The sequence below is a fragment of the Mastacembelus armatus genome, chromosome 21 (genome assembly GCF_900324485.2).
Source record: "Mastacembelus armatus chromosome 21, fMasArm1.2, whole genome shotgun sequence".
Lineage (NCBI taxonomy): Eukaryota > Metazoa > Chordata > Actinopteri > Synbranchiformes > Mastacembelidae > Mastacembelus > Mastacembelus armatus.
Genome location: NC_046653.1, coordinates 20,853,206 through 20,871,931, shown reverse-complemented (window position 1 = coordinate 20,871,931; position 18,726 = coordinate 20,853,206). Strand labels below are relative to the sequence as shown.

Here is an 18,726-nt window from a genome sequence, read left to right as displayed (position 1 = left end):
GCACAATCCCCATAAAAGTCAAACATGACTTCTATCACAAGTCACAGCCTCATTCCACTTACAGTCCCTAAATGACAATTTGAATTACCTCCCAGCTCTAGATAGGACATTTTTCAAGATGAGAGCAAGAATTCAGAGAATTAATTCATTTATATCTCCAGACTTCACCATCTGCTCGACACTGTCCCTCTCTGTTGTTTAATTAGGAGGGCATTAGGTGTGTTTCTGCTCTGTCTAACTCTGAATTGCCTGGAGATACTGGTGTCGGTGTGAGTCTGTGCCCTCGTGTTCGCAACAAACTTGTTCGAGCTCCAAACATCACTCCATGCTTGGTATGGCAGTGTGTTTAATATTGCATGCACAGTAAGCAAAGTGGCAAACATCTATTTTGAGGTCTAAAGTGATTTTCAAATACATAGCAATGCTTGTCGCACACAATGTACACAACGTTACATCTTAAGAATATGATAATAAATATGTGTTTGATCAGGGATGAGCAGTGTGCGTGTGCACACAGCACTGGTGCTGATGCACAGATGCATGAAACAGACTTGGTACTTTTCCAAAAGTGGTAAATTGCCCTTGTCATAACAGTTCAGGAATTCCTTTCTTCAAATACAACACAGTGTTGGTGCAGGCTATAAATCAAGTCTGATATGGCTTGTGGAAAAAAAAGCTGCTTCTTTTTCAACTGAGTCACTGTAGTGTGATCATGCAGATTGTGTTAGGCTTAACAGAGAAACACAGAGACTAAAACGACTTCGCCTGACCCTTCAAAGTGATGAGTAAGAGAGAAAACCGAATGTCTGTCCTGTGCTCTGCATCAACCTTGCTCCGCATTCAGAACAAGTGATGCATAAGGGCCATGGACTGTGTGTGTGTGTGTGTGTGTGTGTGTGTGTGTGTAGGGGGGTGGGGTTCAGAAATATTGCTGATTCAGATGGCGTGTGGAGGAGACAACTTCAGAGTCAAGCAAATAAACAAACTGGCTGCACGCTGCTGTAGCTGTAATCAAAATTGAGGCATGGTGAAAAGGAAAATGTTGGCCTTTCAGCACATGTCGGGGTGACGTAAGGTCATCTTCTCTTGGGTACAACACAGCAGTAAAGCTGAGCCTGTGGCTACTTGCTAAGTGGCCAGACAGGAGAGCTGTTAAAATGAGACCAAGCAACTTCCTGATGTAACAGCTGCAATCCAAACACCAACACAACATGTAGGGATCCAACAATGTAATTCACAGCAATATTTGCTGGAACATCATTTCTGCATTCAGTGTTTTGCTGCGCTTTCTTCAAACAACTCTGGCAGAGAGAGGAACTTTTGTTTTGGCCCGGGATATAATCAGCTCACTCTGGGAAACAGAGCATTCATCTGAAGGTCTTGTCACCATAAGGAGCTGCACGCAAACAACCCCCACTAAGTGCTGTTCAGAGGATGGTGAGAGTGGACACGTTGAGAGGTGGACAGAAATGCAAGCTGATGGTGGTGGTTGGGAGACCATTAATCTCACTCTGACAGCAGGACCATTAAGGAACTGCACTGAAGCATCAAGGCTGGGCATCTGTGTGTGTGTGTGTGTGTGTGTGTGTGTGTGTGTGTGTGTGTGTGTGTGAGTTTCCGGGTGAGAGTGTAATTGTGTGCACTAAATGTTTGTCATGGTGCAATGTAAGTGCTTGGTATGTGTGATGTGTGTGCAGATATTTATGCTGAATAGATTCGAAGCTCGTTTTAGCTGACTGCTTGACTGGAGAGTGTGGACAACACCCTGCAGGGACAGAGAGGACACGTCTGCATCCACTTTTCTATATATTGAGGATGGAGATGGTGGGAAAGTTTCTAGCCTTAGATAACTACACCAACTAATCATACTAAAATCAACTCTGCATGTTTGTTTTATAATGTGTGGTGTCCATTAATGCCTCAGTGTGGTAATATAAAAGTGAGAATATGAGAACTCACAGCAGTTCAGGGCTGGATGGATAGTTTAATATACTACTGTATAAACTCACAGTCCCCGTGTGACAACACTATGGTGTTTTGATACTAGAAACTCTCTCATTTTGGTAAACCTCATATCTAAGTTTGTTTTCCTTATTATTGGGAACTAAGCCGAATTGTTTCCAGGTATTGGAACTAACTTTAGACCAACACCTGAAATTAGTGCCATTTACGCTTTAGACTGGAAATGGGCTGTACAGTCACTGGATATAATGACATCAGTGACATCATATTTATCTGTATGTACTGTAGTTCTGTATGGAGTTCTGTGCTGTTTTTTAATTATTAGTATTTCAGATAGTACAGACAAAAGCTTCAGTACAGCTGCTGTAGACCATGTCACATATGACATAACTAAATGACTAGAAAGAGATGATTCTGGTGCCAATCATGCTGCAACCACCTGGCCAGACGGCATTAAGAAACTCTGGAAAAACTTTGAATAAGGGTTTGATGTGAGTTCAACTGAGACACTAGCCTGTGATGTGTTTAGTCTAGCTTGGCACAACAAGTGGAGGGAAGGGCAAACACCTACTGTAGAGCCATCAAAGGTAAATTCTCACAACTCTAAACCTGACTGATGCATATATCTCACTCAGTCTTTCTAGGTCTGGGCCTCTTGTGTAATAAACAGTTTGCATTCCAAACAGACTGATCGGATAAGTGAAATTATGTCACTTGGCTTTTGCTATTCAGCAGATCATATTTACAGAAGTTGTCATGAAATTCTTTTTCTTGCCAACTGGCAGACGTTAGGTTAAATAATCCATCTAACAGTGCAAAATATTTTTGAGTTTTAGGCAGTGAGTAATGAGATAGTGGATGTAGCAGGTCCCACTGCAGTATGTGAGTCAAGCTTAGTGCTTTAATCAACAGCTGGAAAGTGTGTTCACCCTCTGAGTGGAGTGGTGTGCTCTCAACAACCTGGGGGTATACAAAACTACAGCAAAATATGTGACAAAATGTTAAAAACAATGAATCATCATTATGGTGAAAGCTAAGGGAGAGGACCGCGTGTTTATTTATTCATTTATCTTCACAGAAAAAAAGGGAACAGCTGGGCAGGTAGAGAGAGGAGGCACAATAAGCCCAGAAATGCTTGTAATAAGGTTCAGATTGTATCATGTAGCTGTTGTGTTCAGAACGCATTTCTGAACAGGAGGAAATCTATTTGCATGATTTTACTGCTATGGGTCGGTCACATTTATCAACATGCAAAATCTCCTTTAGACAGCTCCCACACATGCAGGAGGGCTGGACTAAAGCAAATAAATCTGGAATTGGAAAAAATTTAACCCACTGACAAATTCTGGCATGTTTACAAAGTTCTGTGCAAAAGGAGCAATGCAGTGCATGAATAAAAATGATGAGCAGGCTTATGTGAACCATATGGCAAGAATGAAAGGTTCTGTTGTGGGGATGAATTTGTATGTGAGTGTGTGATACCAAGCTAAAGTTAGTGCAGTCAGTGCGTCTTTGGGTTTTTTTTTTTTTCACCTCCAGTCTTTCTTCTATTATTTTCTCCAGCTGAATGCTGAGACTTAGCATGACAGCGAAACAGTGATGTTATTTGTGTGACTAAATAATTGTTCTGTGGGAGAGAATCTTCCAGAGAATTTTTTTTACACAGGGGAAGAAACATGAAGCTTCACTGACTCACTGCTGCACATATTTTACAAATGAAACAATTTTTTGCTTTTGCAATAGTATCAAACAATTTATCCTTTTCTCATTTTTATAAAATTTAAATTATAAAATTGAAATAACTGATTATCTTCCTGCTTTATTTTTTCAACCTGTTCTCTTACTCACAGGGGGCGTAGAACATGACCAGAACTGCAGGATGTTCTTCCAAGAAGCTGTCAAAAGATTCATCGGTCAGGTGGAAGACTGAGGAGTCTGTCTCCGACCACAGCACCTCAGGGGTCTTCGGCTGGGGGGGCTGAGGGCTGAAACAAGAAAGAAGAGACAGCAAAGGCAACAGAGGTGAGGGACATTTAAAAAGCAGGCCTATTCCAGCTGGCGACTGATCTGTATGGAGCAAATATCAGACACAGCTGTAACTCACAGTCCATCCAATATGTCACTCACACACATCTGGAATGAAGCAGCCCTGCCTTCATAATGGCGCACAGCGCTACAATGCCAAGAGCGAGTGGACACAGATATAAACAAGTGGACAACCCCTTCACACACACACGCACACCACACACATCTCACTTAAACAGACAAACACATACCCACACACTGAACTGAGCCAAAGTGCTGAAGCCATGTGACATAGGACATGCTTTAAAAGTGTTTGCATTGTGTAACTGATGTGCTGTGAAATGCTGCATCTCCCTCAGACACATCTTTTTTTTTAATTTTTTTATCCAGAACATCATCTGTCTAATATACATCTCTCTGCTGCATGAAAAGCATAGGATCAGGGTTTATCAGGGACTGAAGCTACACTTATCCCTTATCAGACGACATCATTGGTTGCTCTTCTGTAACATGAGGTGCAGTTCCCTCCTGAGCTGCCTCTATAAAAAACACACCACTTGTGCTGTACACTGCTAGAGAGGACAGAAAGGACCTCTGTGGCCACTTGTTGCCTTAAAACTATACTCTGAGGTAAGAACACCAAGATCAGTATCAAGTAGATGTCAAGATGTCCAACAAGAAAGGAAAATACCTCAATATTTCAAAAGCATTGCCTGAGAGTAACTGTCAGAATTTGACCTCTACTGCTCCGATAGGCGAAAAAAAGAGAATGTTTCATTCCGGTGAAAAAGGGTGAGAGAAATGAAAGTCAATGGAGAATAAAAAATAGAGACTGCTGAGTCTGAATATCAGAGAAACTTCATCAAAACATTGGAAGGAGAAATGGGGATGATAAACGGGAGAGAAGAGATATAAAAAAAAAAAAAATCTGTGGCAGAGTTCTACAAAAAGATCACAATGGACACGATGTCACAAAATACAAATGCAGCAAATCTGAATTCAGGAAAAACCTTTCAGCAAAGTTTACTTCAAATATCCTTTTCAGCTTTTCCCCATCTGCAGCATCTACAGATGAAAAAAGGCTATGACGACAAACTGCAGATAAGATCAGTCTCTCTTCTTATTAGCATATGTAAAAATATCTATGTGCAAATGAGCAATATACATTTAATTGTTGGAGGTCCAATGTGTAAAATGATTTCTGCAGGAGAGAGGGGTAGAAACAGCTCAAATAAAACAGGAATGTAAGTTTAGTAGATTCAACTTAACCACAGTTCATCGATTTTATAAAAACTAAAATATCAGATATAATCATACTCAGGATTATCAGTCAGGCTTTAAAACATGGTAACCATTCTGTCAGCTTAATTGCCTGAAATCCAGCCTAGCAACTACTACTAAATCGTTTGGTGGGCCCTGAAAAGGGGAATAAGTAGAGTAGTAAAAGCTTAGGACTGATGAGGGAGTTGTTATGCCTCTGGGCTAAAGAGACTAACAGGAATACATCCTCTGCCTATCTCATTTAAATTTCCTGATTTCTGTGAAAGTCCTCTGGATGCAGCCCTGTGGAAAGCTGTGCTTTCCCACCAGGCTTGTAACACTGGTGGAGAAAGGAGGTGGAGGAGGAGAAGCTAACCCGAAGGCTGGAGACAGGGAATTACAGGCTGAGTGTGTGAGCCAAGGTGAGAAAGAAAAATGAGACACGAACAGAGCAGGTGTAGATTGATGACGCCGCGGCAAGGTGAGCCAGGCTGAGGAGAGGCAAGAAAAGGTGTGATTAAGAGCAGAGTCGAGTGAAAAGGTGATGCCAGTCATTTAAGTTCAGGAGTTTAGGCAGCTTACTTACTGCCGAAGACAAAAGGCAGATTGTAATGTGGAAGCTTTGTTTTTTTACTAGTTACAATCAAAACAGCTTTGGCCCCAAACATACTGAATTCAATACTTTTTAACTGCATCTTCAGGGGGTTTTAGTGATTAGGACCATACTCACTTCTTCATCCAGTCTGAGATATCCTTGGCTGTGGCTCCATAGTTTTCATAGTGGTAAAGGAATTTCCCCTTCCTAAAAGACAATAGAGCGCAAAGACAAGATAATCTCTAAACCATCTGTAATGGACACCGTTAAGGCTTCAGTTTTAAAATCACTGCTATTAACTGTCACTTAATATGAAAGAAAAACACTTTATATTATCGTACTTAAATGTATTTTTGGGCTGACAACACTGAATATCTTTCTTTTGAATAATCACCACCTGTAGTACTGAAGTTCATATTTTGTTCCTTTATGGACGACAGCAGGCACAGTCAGAGCATATAAATATAAACCTTTACACTGATTTGCCAACGTGAAAGCAGAGTACAAAATGATTTATTGGTGAGGTATAATGGTTTTCAACCTTTTCAATATCAAGACCAACAGAATTAGTTAGTTAGCAAGAGTGATCTGTGGTTTCTGTGGATGTGTTTTCACCATGACGCTTTGTCACAGCTGGAATCTATTGTTACTGCTGTTAATCAAAGCAGACTACAGCTGCCATCCTCCACGAGAACCATCTTCCCAAACCAACAGGGGGTAAATAAATACATACAATTTGCAAAAGATCAATTTTCTGAGGAGTGCATATTAAAAAAAAAAAAAAAAAAATCAGTATCCTAACAAAATGAGCTCAGATAAAATCTACCATGAACACAATAAAAATGAAAACATTAACCAATGAAAACAAGCAAACCTAAGAATCCGACCAAGGATTAGATGAAACCTTTTAGGGTTTGAGACTCAACGCTAAGACCACAACTCAGCCAGTACTTAAAAAGTAGTTGTGTTTGATTTCCCATCATCTCCAGCAGAACTGACGGTGAATGAACCCAGTAAACACAGTGATGGACAAAAAGACAGGATCTTAAACATAATCATAACAAACATAACATAACCCAAAGCCAAGTGGAGGTCAGACAATCTGAGAACAGGAAGGACTCAAAGTCAAAAGAAAATGTTTTATAAGAGCTCTGATAAAAGTTCAATGATTTACACTTCTTCTTCTTCTGTCTTGTATTGTGTATGTCCTGCACATTAGAATTGCCAGTAACCTGTTGTAATGCATTTCAAATGAGCAACAAGAATCTCTTTAGCTCCACAGTCAAAAAAAGATTCAACCTTATACAGATTTTCATAATAGGAATGAGTTTATCTACTCTCTTCGCTGTAACTAAATGAAGGAGAAGAAAAGGATCCAGTGGCTCAGCCCAGCACCAAAGGATCAGTGTCGGTAGCAAGTGGCTCAGTGGAGCAGTGTAATTCGGCAAACACACAGGGTGGTGGCGACCGCAGATACAATTCCCTTGATACAGAGCGAACACTATTAAAGGTGATACTCGATTACACACACTGGATTTGGAGCTTTAAACTTGCATTTTAAGTGAACTGACTAGCGTGGCAAAGAGATGCTCCTTGGAATTCAATCAGTGAGATTTATGACCGAGTCTATATCCACTCGCTTTATCTCTGCTGCTGTAAAATACACCAAAACCTTGTAAAATCAGCTGGAGAAAATATGAAATAAATGTCAATGGCCTGACAGTCTTGGGTGCTTTTCTTTGTTGAAGGACAAAACAAGGACAAAGAAGCTGCGAGTGTTTCATTCTTACTATTTAGATGATCGAATGTTCAGTGTGCTGCTGTGTTGGGCAGAGTAAGCTTTCTTAATCTGCAAGACCGAAAACGTAAAAGACCTTGAAAACTTGGTCTCACCAGGTGCAATGGAGAGATAACTCCAGCAGTGTTGATGCCGATTTACACTATAGTGATTAGCTGCTGTTTATCAGTGAGGGGCTCATTACTGAAGCCAATGGGCTCGGATAGTCGTTAGCTGGACCTGTGCTGACACTAATGTGCTTCCAGCTAACAGACTGGCTCTGGCTCGGCTACATGAGCGCAGGAGTGTGCGTGTGTGCCGACCTCCACGCAATACTCCCTCACACATACAGGGAGAGGGCAAGCACACACACACTGACAAATCACAGAGGCACTTAATCAGTGCTGGTCTAATTAAAAGGCCAGACCAGAATGAGAGAGTGTTTAAAGTGGAAATGTGGATGATAAAACTGGTGCAGGAAGAATAGGAAGTGGACAACAGAGCATCAGCTACAGCACAGACAGTTAACAACGCAGTAAATATGAGGATGTGCAAGGATGCTCTGGCTGGGGGTTCTGCATTAACAAACGTTATCAGTCACACTCTCATCCCCTGCTGAGCGTGTGGCTACGAGCTTTGGGTTTGTGCGTATGAGAGTCTGTATCATATTTAGACAGTGGGGCTGAACAGCCAAATAAAATGATCTGATTACCAACAGCATCAATCTCTCCCAAACACTAAAAGGTGCTAAATCAATGTCACATGCGGCCTTTAGGTGTTCTAGAAGATGGAAAAAAAAACTGCTATGGTATATTAAAAGCCTTTACTTAGTGTGACATGTTAATAATTAAAAAGTGGACTCATTCTGAGTATTCAGGCAGCCCACAGCTCCTAGTGAAAAAAGAAAAAGAAAAACAGCAGCCTCTTAGTTCATTTCAGTGGATTAGCTGCATTAGCGCAGTGTGGTTTCTGAAGGAGAGGGCACACACAGCAGGCACAGAAAAAAAAGTTCTGCACTAGTCGATCAAATACAAGCAAACAAATGTTCCTGATGCTGCACTGAAAGATAGTGTCAACTGCACCATTTTTGTTTGAATCAATTATTCATTGTTATTATTATTACATTAACTAATCAAGTAATCGATCAGTTATTTTAGTTCTACCACACAGCACAACCAGTGTGTGCTCCTTGCTCTGACAGTGGCACCCAACATCCGTCCATCATGGACCCCGTCATGCAAGTTTATGTTTTTCACAGGGAATACTAGTAGATCCCAAAGCCACTTCCTCCTTTACACATGGTAGATGCAAGTTTTGGACCACAAGGACCAGCTCTGCACTTTAAGTTTGCTGCCATCATGTCTGGTGGTGTCTGGGAGGCCTCAGCTGCACTGTCTGTTTGAAGTGGCCCTACTCTGATGTTCTGAGCCTTGGAAGTGAGGACTGAGCCTAAAGTGAGATAGATGACAGGGCTCGACTCACTCAAAGTAGCAGAAGGTTGGGTAGCCTTTGACGCTGTACTCCTGCTTGAGGCTGTCAAACTCAGAAGGGTGCACATTCATCCCCGCCAACACCTTAACAAAACAAAATAAAGGGGAAAGGGTTGTCAGGGAGGTGAAGAGAAGTGAATGCAGAGAGACAGGACAGAGAGAGTATCAAACATCAAAACAGGTTAGTCATCATCAAAGGGCTTCAAAATAAAAAGATGGATTACTCCAAGTATGAAAAGAGAGTGCACTGTGAAATGGGTACAATGAATGTTGAAGAGGGCAATGTAATCAGACACTCGCTTTTTGAAATCAACTCTTTATTGACATTTTCATTTGTGGATATACACTAAAACCTAATTTTAGACCTTTGACTGGATATTTGAGTGGATTTAGATTTAGAGAACTTTAATAGTAAATACATTTGTTTTGCAAAAGTCCATAGGAAAACTAGCAGTCTGAGAATCTGTCCTGCAGCATAACTGGATGGATGAAAAGCAACAATGCTGCCCCCCTTTTTCAGCTTTTGCAAACTCTAGAGCAAAACAAAAGATTATTATATGTTATCCATTGTTCAGTGGCCATATAAAACAGGCTAATGCTAAGCTCTACACTGTCAGCTCGAATATAACCTTTTATTAGACAGGATAAAATGTGCTTTGAATGTTATAATGTTAGTGTTATACATGTTTGCACTGAGCATGGCATGTTATTCATTTCAGGTGGACATGACTCCGGCCAATAGATTCAGATGTATTTTGTTATGTGCTGATGTTTTGGGCAAGTTTAACTTTTGACATTTTGACACATCAAGCATCAGGGGATCTTCTGAAGTCACTCAACTAATCTCTGCAAAGAAAGGAAGCACCTCTGCACAAGGCATTTGTTTTACTGTCCTGTGGTATGTGAGAATATTGTGATTTTCAAGATGTGGTCTGTCTCCCAGTCCTAAAATTACATCCTGAGCAAGACTGAGCCTCAGGTAATTTGACACAGTTGAAGTGGGCAGTGAAAAATCCCATGCCTACACCACTGCTTGTAGGGAAATACATGCAGCTGCAACCTCCCAGGTTTCCCCTAAGGAAACAACGTACATCACACGGTATCTAGAAGCATGTCTATGAGTCATGACCAGCTCTCTATGCTGCGCTCATTTATTTAAAGGTTGACAGTTTTCTTCAACATCCCTGCTATGTAGTACATGTCAGAATCAGTATTGAGTGAGAACACTAATGTTTTTTTTTTTTTTTTTTAGCTATTTCAGCCTGACGAGATGTAAGACTTCACGCATCGCCTTTACACCTTCCTGTGTCCATGACAGTGAGGCGAGAAATGAATTCACAAGTTTACAACTTGGCTGCCCACCAATTCAGTATTCAACCCTTTCACTTCTCAGCAACATTATTAATGTCTTGCAATAACAGGCAGACTGAGCCTCACACACACACACAAACACCCTGTATTGTCCTTTACCTGTATACATCCTGTCAATTTCAAATTAAGAGGCTTAAGTTTTCATTAACTGTGATAAATCTTTTCATCCATTTCCAGCTTCATGTGAGTCAAACATGACACATTACCCTGCTTCGCTTTATGAACACAGCTTTGTTACCCCTCTTGAATAAATTGATCACATAGACCTCTGGTTGCTTTTCTATGTGCATCTTTCCAGTGTTGTTAGAAACTGCTTCAACAGGTGGGAAACAGCAGGGAAAGAAAAAAGTTCAATCTTAAATCCGAATACTGGGCAGACTAAACTGACATTTAATCTGTGTAGAGGTTGTAAAACTCAGCTTTAAGGGCATGAGCCTGTAATTGTGGTTTCAGGTGCAGGGGTAAAAACCAAGTAAGGAACATTTAATACAGTCACTGATTATAGACCTGGACAATAAGGCTGTGAAATCATTAAAACAGATTGCTAGGAAAGATGGGTAGGTTTTTGAATGAACTACTGTAATTGCACCGATGTGTTGATGCAAAGCAAAATACAGATAAAATATAAATCAGCGTTACTCCATTGCTTTTAAAGGCTGTCTAGGTTATTAGGCTGCTGAATAAAAACCTACAGCGAATAAGTTGCTGAGGTATTCTGTTTGAGAGAAGTTTTGTTTGAAATACAACTAAGGAAAGCTTTCATCTAGGCCAGACTGGCAGACTGTACTCTTGTGAACTGCCAAGCGAACCATCCAGACATTCACTGCTGATACTTTCCATCTAATCTGCAAACAGTAGAGAAGGGTGGCTGCAGATCAGGAACAGTTAATGCAATGAGGCAGCTGACCAAGTTGCGCAGTGAGGTGGGATGGAGAGAGGGGGGGGGGGGGGGTTAGCAGACTTACATATTTTCCCTTTGTCTCTGTGGCTGCCTGCTGAAAGATGGGCTGCATTCTCTTACATACGCCGCACCCTGCAATCAAAACGGAACAAGAGAAGTTACTGCAGAGAATTCAATAAGACTGTTGCTCTGAGTGCATCAATACAACTGTCAAAAGATTTCTGCTACTGTAAGGCAGTTGTTTATTTTGTCAATAACAGCTTGCAGTGTGCCATCTCCTGTGAAAGATATACTGACAACCACTGACCATAATAACTGAGCATAACACACGTAAAGCATTGACTATTGATCAACAATAGGAGACGAGCCCAAACTGAAGAGCCTAAACACAAGAGTCTTATTTAATTGGTATGCAGCAGAAATAAACTGTCAAAAACTTTATTAACCAATTGTATGACTCATTTAACAGGGAAAAACATCAAATAATTTCTGTTAACACTTCCAAAGTTGTGAAAAGTTGCAGATTTTTTTCTGTTTGTGCCACTATAAATTCATAGTCCTCATATTTGGACTGATGGTCAAACTAAACAATTAGCGCCAATCGGCAGTAAAAACACTCACTCCTTGTAGTCCCACTCTTGGTTATAAGACTGTACAGGTTATTGAAAAGAAAGTGTGTTGCCAGGTGTGATAAATGTATAAAACCTCATCTCAGTATCGATCATGACACTGTAATATTGATCTAGCGCACATGCGGTATACTCTATTTGAATGTGGCGTTTTATATGGTAACTCCATTTCAAGTCAGTGTGGTAGACTTTCTGATACTCGTTCTTATGACCACAATATGTTCAGGATAGTGAAATGAGCATGGCTTGTTCCTGTTAGTATGAGCTACTGAGCACTGCAATGATGAAAAGACTCACAGGGAGCGTAGAACATCATGAGAACTGGCCTCTCCTCTTTCTTCAGCAGCTTCCTAAAGTCCTTAAGAGAAGTGAGAGAGGGTTGGCAAAACCATGATTAGGAAGCTGTTATTCATAAATAAATATTTACAGTACAGACTGTGGCTTTAATAGGTGTTAGTGCACATTTACATTTTGTTTTGTAACAAAACATAATTTAAGTAATAACATAAACGTAATAAAAATTCTAAAGTATTTAGACCCTTTGCTTAAGTGCATCCTGTGTCTGGACTCCACCTGTGGCAAACTGAACTGACTGGACATCATTATAGATAGATTGATGGGCAAGAATGAATTCATCCATTCAGATAACACAGTAAGATGTGCACAAAGTGAAGGGCTCTGAATATAGTAGCCAGCACAGAATCTCTGCAAATGTAAATTGCTAAATTTGCCCAAACATCATCACTAATATCGACTAAACCTTGATGACCACAGTGACATAAGAACGCTCGCTAGTATAGCGCCAGGAGCGTCTTGTGGTTGTTTTACAGAGGTGCACGTGCTGCTCTTGGCTTCAGAGGGGCAGAAGAGGACCCTCCATCACATTAACTACTTCCTCACTATTGTGTAAGAAGCTATAAGTGAACATTGTTGTTGTGGATGTCTCTGGTTGAGAGTACAGCAGAAGCTTCTTTATAATTTAGCCAAACAGTTGTTTAGGTGTGTACTTACTTTTTCGGTCTCTAGGTGAACGACATCTTTTGCCTCAGGGTTCTCCTCCCACAGTGGAGGGCCTGATGGGTCTTTCAAGAATGCTACCATGGACTGAAAGGAGGAAACAGAAAAAAGGCAGAATGATGAATCTTTGAGAACTTCATCAAAAGGCAACACTTAGACCATCTAACAACTTGTCACTGACACAAAATTATCCCGTGAGCAACTGAGTGACTGGTAATGGTTCACGTGAACATTGCAGAAATCCTTCCTGCTTTTAAAACAGGCAATGCTGGAGGCTCTGACAGATGGAAGCTCATATAGACCTACAAGTCTGTGCATCCATGATGTGTTAAAGTTATTTCAATAGCTTTAAGTGTCTAGTAATGGGTTTGGTAAAGCTTCCTGTAAATATAATGAACCATATGTCTGCAGAGGCAACAGCAGGACATATTTCATTCAGCAGCACTTTAACAATGACAGTGTGGACACAGGCAGAATACTTAAAGATTATGATGTTATTATTGAGATCACTTTGTAATGGTTTAAACGGAGACTTTTTGGTGGTTTATTGTTTTAGAGGCTTTTCCATCTGTCAGGGAAATGAATACGGGCAAGCACTAGCACACAAAATAATAAAATCATGGCAGTCAAGTAGAATAGAGCAACAGCTATCAAATTTAGTTATGATGCATTTCCTCAAACAGAAGAGGTCAGTCCCACATATTTTAGAGAATCATAAAGGTTTTGCATTTTTATGTCTAAATCACAAGTAGATTTTTATGAATCTGAAATCACAAGACCATAATTTTACATCATAATTTACATAATGGAAACATCTTCTGGGAGAAAGGGAAGGCTTTAGGTGATGACTGCAGACGGTTAAACACTGAGCTGAAAATGTTTAAACCTCTGTGAAGTCAGCTGCAGATTGGAGTGATATTTCTTTATAGGCTCATTATGTGTCATTTCCCACTAAATCTCACCTACAGTTACATGTTTTATTTAAAAAAAAAAATAGCAAAGAAAAATTATTTAGAATTTGACTTCTCCTCAATAACCTGATGAATAACCAGAGAACCTAAAATTAATCAACCGCAACACTCATTTGATTTATTTACAGTACATACAAGATATTGTTAGAAACCCATTAAGCCCACCAATACAGGCCTGAATTTTAATTTAAAGACAATTTCAACTGCACGTGATATGTTTGTCAGACAAACATACAAGCTTTATTTTTCCCCATTAAATTGTTCATCCATAATCTTAAAAAATATGCAAAGTTGGTCGTATTTATCTAAATGAATACATTTAATAAACGCAGGAAAATATATTATAGCTCATGAACTGCAACAAAATAATGCTTTGAAAGTAAAGACCCAGGAACAAATATTAAATACTCTGCGGACGCAAAGGCACCAACAGTGCTGCACAGTGCACCTGACCTGAAAGCATGTATAAGGAATTCAGAATTGTGGTTGAGCACTTACCTTGAAGGTAGCAGGCCTGTTATACTCCATGTGGAACGTCCCATCTCTGCAAGACATGCCAGGCACAGTGCTTACAACGCCCGGAGTAAAGGGTGAATGACATGCTTCTTAAGCTGCGAACATGGTTTTACTTTCCAGAAAGCACTGAAGTGTAGAAAGTGTCTGACAGCCAGCTGAGTTTCAGGTTACTCACTTGTAATGTAGTAGCTCTGCTCCTCCGCGTTTGGAGCTCGGGTCCACCTTTACTTTCTTACAGAGCTTACGACCCTCTGTATCTCTGGGAATGAGACAGATTAAATTAAAAAGAATGGTCAGAGATAAGTTTAACCAGCCCCATGTAATATGATTATACATACAATTTTTAAACCATAAACATGGACAAATCATAACTATGAAAAAGGAACAGTCACCACCAAACCAGCTTATTTTTACAGGAGTATATATATAGCTATATATACATATATATGTTTAAAGCTCATCATCTGTCTAAGCATCTTGTCCCATGAGGGATCATACAGCCCACTTCCCATTTGTTCAAAAACTACCATTTAACTACCTTGCACTGCTACCATTGTTTAAAAATTCATTGTATGCATTATGTACTTAAAAAGTTTAAGAATTTGCCTTGTCAGCATGTTTTTGGTCACAATGTCTTTCCAATAAAGCTTCACTGAAATGAATTTAAATAGGAGGAGAGAAGATGCTGCATATAGACATAACGGCATTAACGTTTCATCAGATCAATCTAATCTGTAGAGTGTTATATAAACAAGACTCCCTGCTCCATTTATTAGTTGCTGGAATATGCATACACAAACACAGGCATCAGCAGTGGGAATACAGTGCTGATTACAACCCGTAATGTGTGTCAGGATCCAGAAATTCTTTGCTATATGAAGGATTATTTCTGTAATTGAAAAATGGCTGTAAAGGAAATAAATATGCATCTAGCCACCTACACAAACTTCACACTCGCTACACCGACAGACTATGAACAGAGGTGCAAGGAAAATATGCATTACTTTAGAGAGACAGATGGAGAGTGATTGTTACTACAGAGAAGATCCGATGCAAACAAATGCAAAGAGGAAGATTTCAAACCTGGCTACAACACCTACAGCGAGACAAATACATGTTCATATAGATTTGCTTTAGACGAGGAAGGGTAAGGAGGGAAGCCAGCACTTATTGACACAGTATTTCAGGTAATGACTTTGTGCTCAGTGCCATATTCTGCTGACTCATGAAGGCAGATGGCACCAGTCAGGTCACACCAGGAGCAGATGTGACCTCGACACATTATTTGGAAATGAGTCATCATCACACTGCCGTCCAACTCAAAACCAGTCAGTGGCTTCCGACTCCACAAAACAAAACAACAGTGATAGATAAACACTGAGGGCAGCAATGAATGGAAACTACCTTGTACAGGGGTTACACAGTCTCATGTGGAGGAAGGCACAAACCAGTAAAAAGTAAACAAGGGATCCTCATTCAAGCAGGTTTTATTGTAAGAAACTATATCCAGAAAGATTTTTGTTGTTAAATGTCATTTATTACAACTGTGTTCAGTCATTTTACAAAGTAAAATAAATAAATAAATAAATAAATAAATACTGAGGACACAATTTGCCGACATTTGTCTACAGAAGCAAACCTCTTGCTCTTTGCACAGCGAGCTAAAATTAACTTGGTAGCCTGTTAAGAATAGGCATTCAGTTTTCATGGCTCTTTTAGGTAATACATCACAAAACATGCCAACCTCAAACGTAACTTTTTGCGCCTTATGTCATTGCAAATGAAAAATTTGGGGGCTTTAGACTGATACTTGTTTAAAACACAAAATCTCATTGAAGAGATTTCACAGACTGCTGCCAGCCTAACAGCCCAGCCGTGAGGAATAGTAGAGGAAAGTTCATCTCAGGCAATAACAGCTAATACAAAACACACAAAACCACAGTACATTGTTTCATACACATAACACTTTTCTAAAAGACAACATCATACTGCTGAAAACTGACATGAGCTGGTATGTAATACCAACAGGTAATGTCTGGGCACTTTTTGGAAAAATACGCCATACGCTTGAGCACAGGACAGGAGAACAATGGAAATGGGCTTTTAGCCTCTTACTCATTTGGTCAGACATAACAGAGTAAAACTGACTCAGAAGAAAAAAAGCTTCAGCTTCTGAAAACCAAGCCATGAAAGACCAGCACTCTTTACATGGCACAAATGGAAGCAAACAGAAGTGAGAATGACTCACTGTCTAATGCTCATTACAAAAAGAACAAAGGGCATGAACGGTAATTCATCACCAGATGAGCACAAACCTTGTGCTATTCTTCTCTGGACTAACGTAAGTCGATGTGTCGACGTCAAAGCTCCGACGCTGTGGTGAGAAAGAGGTCTGAGGCTGCTGAAGTAAGAAGGTGGAGCAGGAAGACAGGCTCATTAGAAGTTAAAGTTCTAACAAACAGATGAGGTGAGGAAATAAATTACAGCAGGTGCCAAGAAAAGCTAGTTGTGTATTCTTAGGATTAGAAGTCACGGTTCAGACTGTGAAATGATGGCAGAGAACAAATTACTTATCAAGCAGAAGGTCAGCAGTGACTAAATTGGCCTGTAATAACCATGTTTGGTCAAATGAAAAACTTAACTTTCCAGTTTTTCTCTCAATTGTTCTCAGAAGACACAACATACTCCAACTGCTGACTCCTATGCTGTATGTCACATGCTGTAAGAGCATGCAAACTATCTGTTGCTCTCCATTAGTGGTGACTTGTCTGATGTAACAGAATATAGTAGATTTTATTAGTGAATGTATGAATGAACTAAACAAAAGCTTTGGCCATTGTTGATTTGCACTGTAATAACATTGTTCTCACCAGACTTTTAATCTGGGATTACTCTGGGAATGTGGTTAAAAAGTGTTAGAAGTCTGACAATCAGACAGCTTCGAACCGCCTCCCCATGTCAGCAAAACCTGATTGCAAAGGAAATAATAAAAAAAAGCAAACATTAAAATTATAATCCCCTGAAGATTGTTTCAGGGTGAAACATTTGTGCTCTACATTTACTTTTGAAATAAAAATGTCAGACTTGTACTTCTGTGACATGCAATTTGCTTAAACAGTAACTGATTAAAACTATTGGATGCAAGGTCAAGACTGTTTTCAGATTGAAAAATCACTGAAATAAAAAAAAAAGTGAAGCCAAAACTTTGCATTAAGCGAAAGTCACCAGGGTCCCTTTTGTGAAGGATTAATAATGGTTTCATCATGCAGAGGATGAAGCCCTGCATGACTTTTCATTACAAATATATAAATCCTAATCTGTGCTTAGACTGTGTGTGCTCTGCTATTCACGATGATTCAGATAAGACCTTGTTTCTTACCATCTCCTGTGTCTGTTTTACAAAATTCGGAGGAATGGGAGCAGGGCATCATGTCCTGTACTCCCTTCCTGTATGAGATCACCCATCTCTCTGGTGGATCCCAGTTGGCCAACACTCCGGTGCCTGTCATCTGTTCAAAGTGTGTCATTCTGGCCTCAGTGCCCCTCTTCCTTGGCAGGGCTGACCATTCTCACGCTGTGATGTGCGCTCCACTCTCTCTCCCTCTGTCCACCATGATCACTCAGCTGGAGCTTTGATTTGGAGTCGGTCCATTTGAGATGTTGGAGAAATATGCCAAACAGCACAATGTTTCTCTACAGAGCCTGGCATCAGATCCAAGTGTCCTGCGGAGATGAACCCGGCTCATTCTAGCTCCCCTGGCAGGAATCTGGCACAGCATAAATCTCTGCTTTGCATTAGCATACTATCTACCATGATGGAGTGTTTGGAGAAGAAAGCAAGAGATGATACCATGCTCTCCCAGACAAAACAGTATCTGAGTCACAAAAAAAAAAAAAAAGGAGAGGGGGGGGCATGTACCATGGAGTCTTTGAAGAAAAACACACACACACTGACACTTCTGACAATTCTTTTAGACAATTTTGAGTTTAGTTTTTTCCTCCTTTCTGTCCACCCGGTCCTTCCATCCTGGATAAGCTTGAGAGAGATTGTGAATGCTGCAATGAGCAGCAGATGTCAAAGGGGAGATACTGCCTTCCTCAGTTTCCTGTTTCATGCTACATTCTTTCCCTCTCTGCTGAAAAAGACGACTCATGCGGTTGATGGGCTGACAGGCAAAGAAAATAAATAAATAAATAAAATAAAGTCTGTGA

The 18,726-nt window shown here is 40.2% G+C and overlaps 1 protein-coding gene across 1 annotated transcript in view; it reads right to left on the bottom strand.

Annotated features, from left to right (window-relative positions):
* Positions 1 to 18,726, bottom strand: part of pdia5 (protein disulfide isomerase family A, member 5) — a 45,628-nt gene that overhangs the window by 14,134 nt on the left and 12,768 nt on the right. The window contains exons 4-11 of the mRNA XM_026295562.1: positions 14,690 to 14,773; positions 14,497 to 14,542; positions 13,022 to 13,114; positions 12,308 to 12,368; positions 11,446 to 11,513; positions 9,102 to 9,193; positions 5,978 to 6,049; positions 3,811 to 3,947 (exon numbers count right to left, since the gene is read on the bottom strand). Of these exons, the coding sequence (XP_026151347.1) occupies positions 3,811 to 3,947; positions 5,978 to 6,049; positions 9,102 to 9,193; positions 11,446 to 11,513; positions 12,308 to 12,368; positions 13,022 to 13,114; positions 14,497 to 14,542; positions 14,690 to 14,773 (653 nt within the window). The remainder of the gene's footprint in view (positions 1 to 3,810; positions 3,948 to 5,977; positions 6,050 to 9,101; positions 9,194 to 11,445; positions 11,514 to 12,307; positions 12,369 to 13,021; positions 13,115 to 14,496; positions 14,543 to 14,689; positions 14,774 to 18,726) is intronic.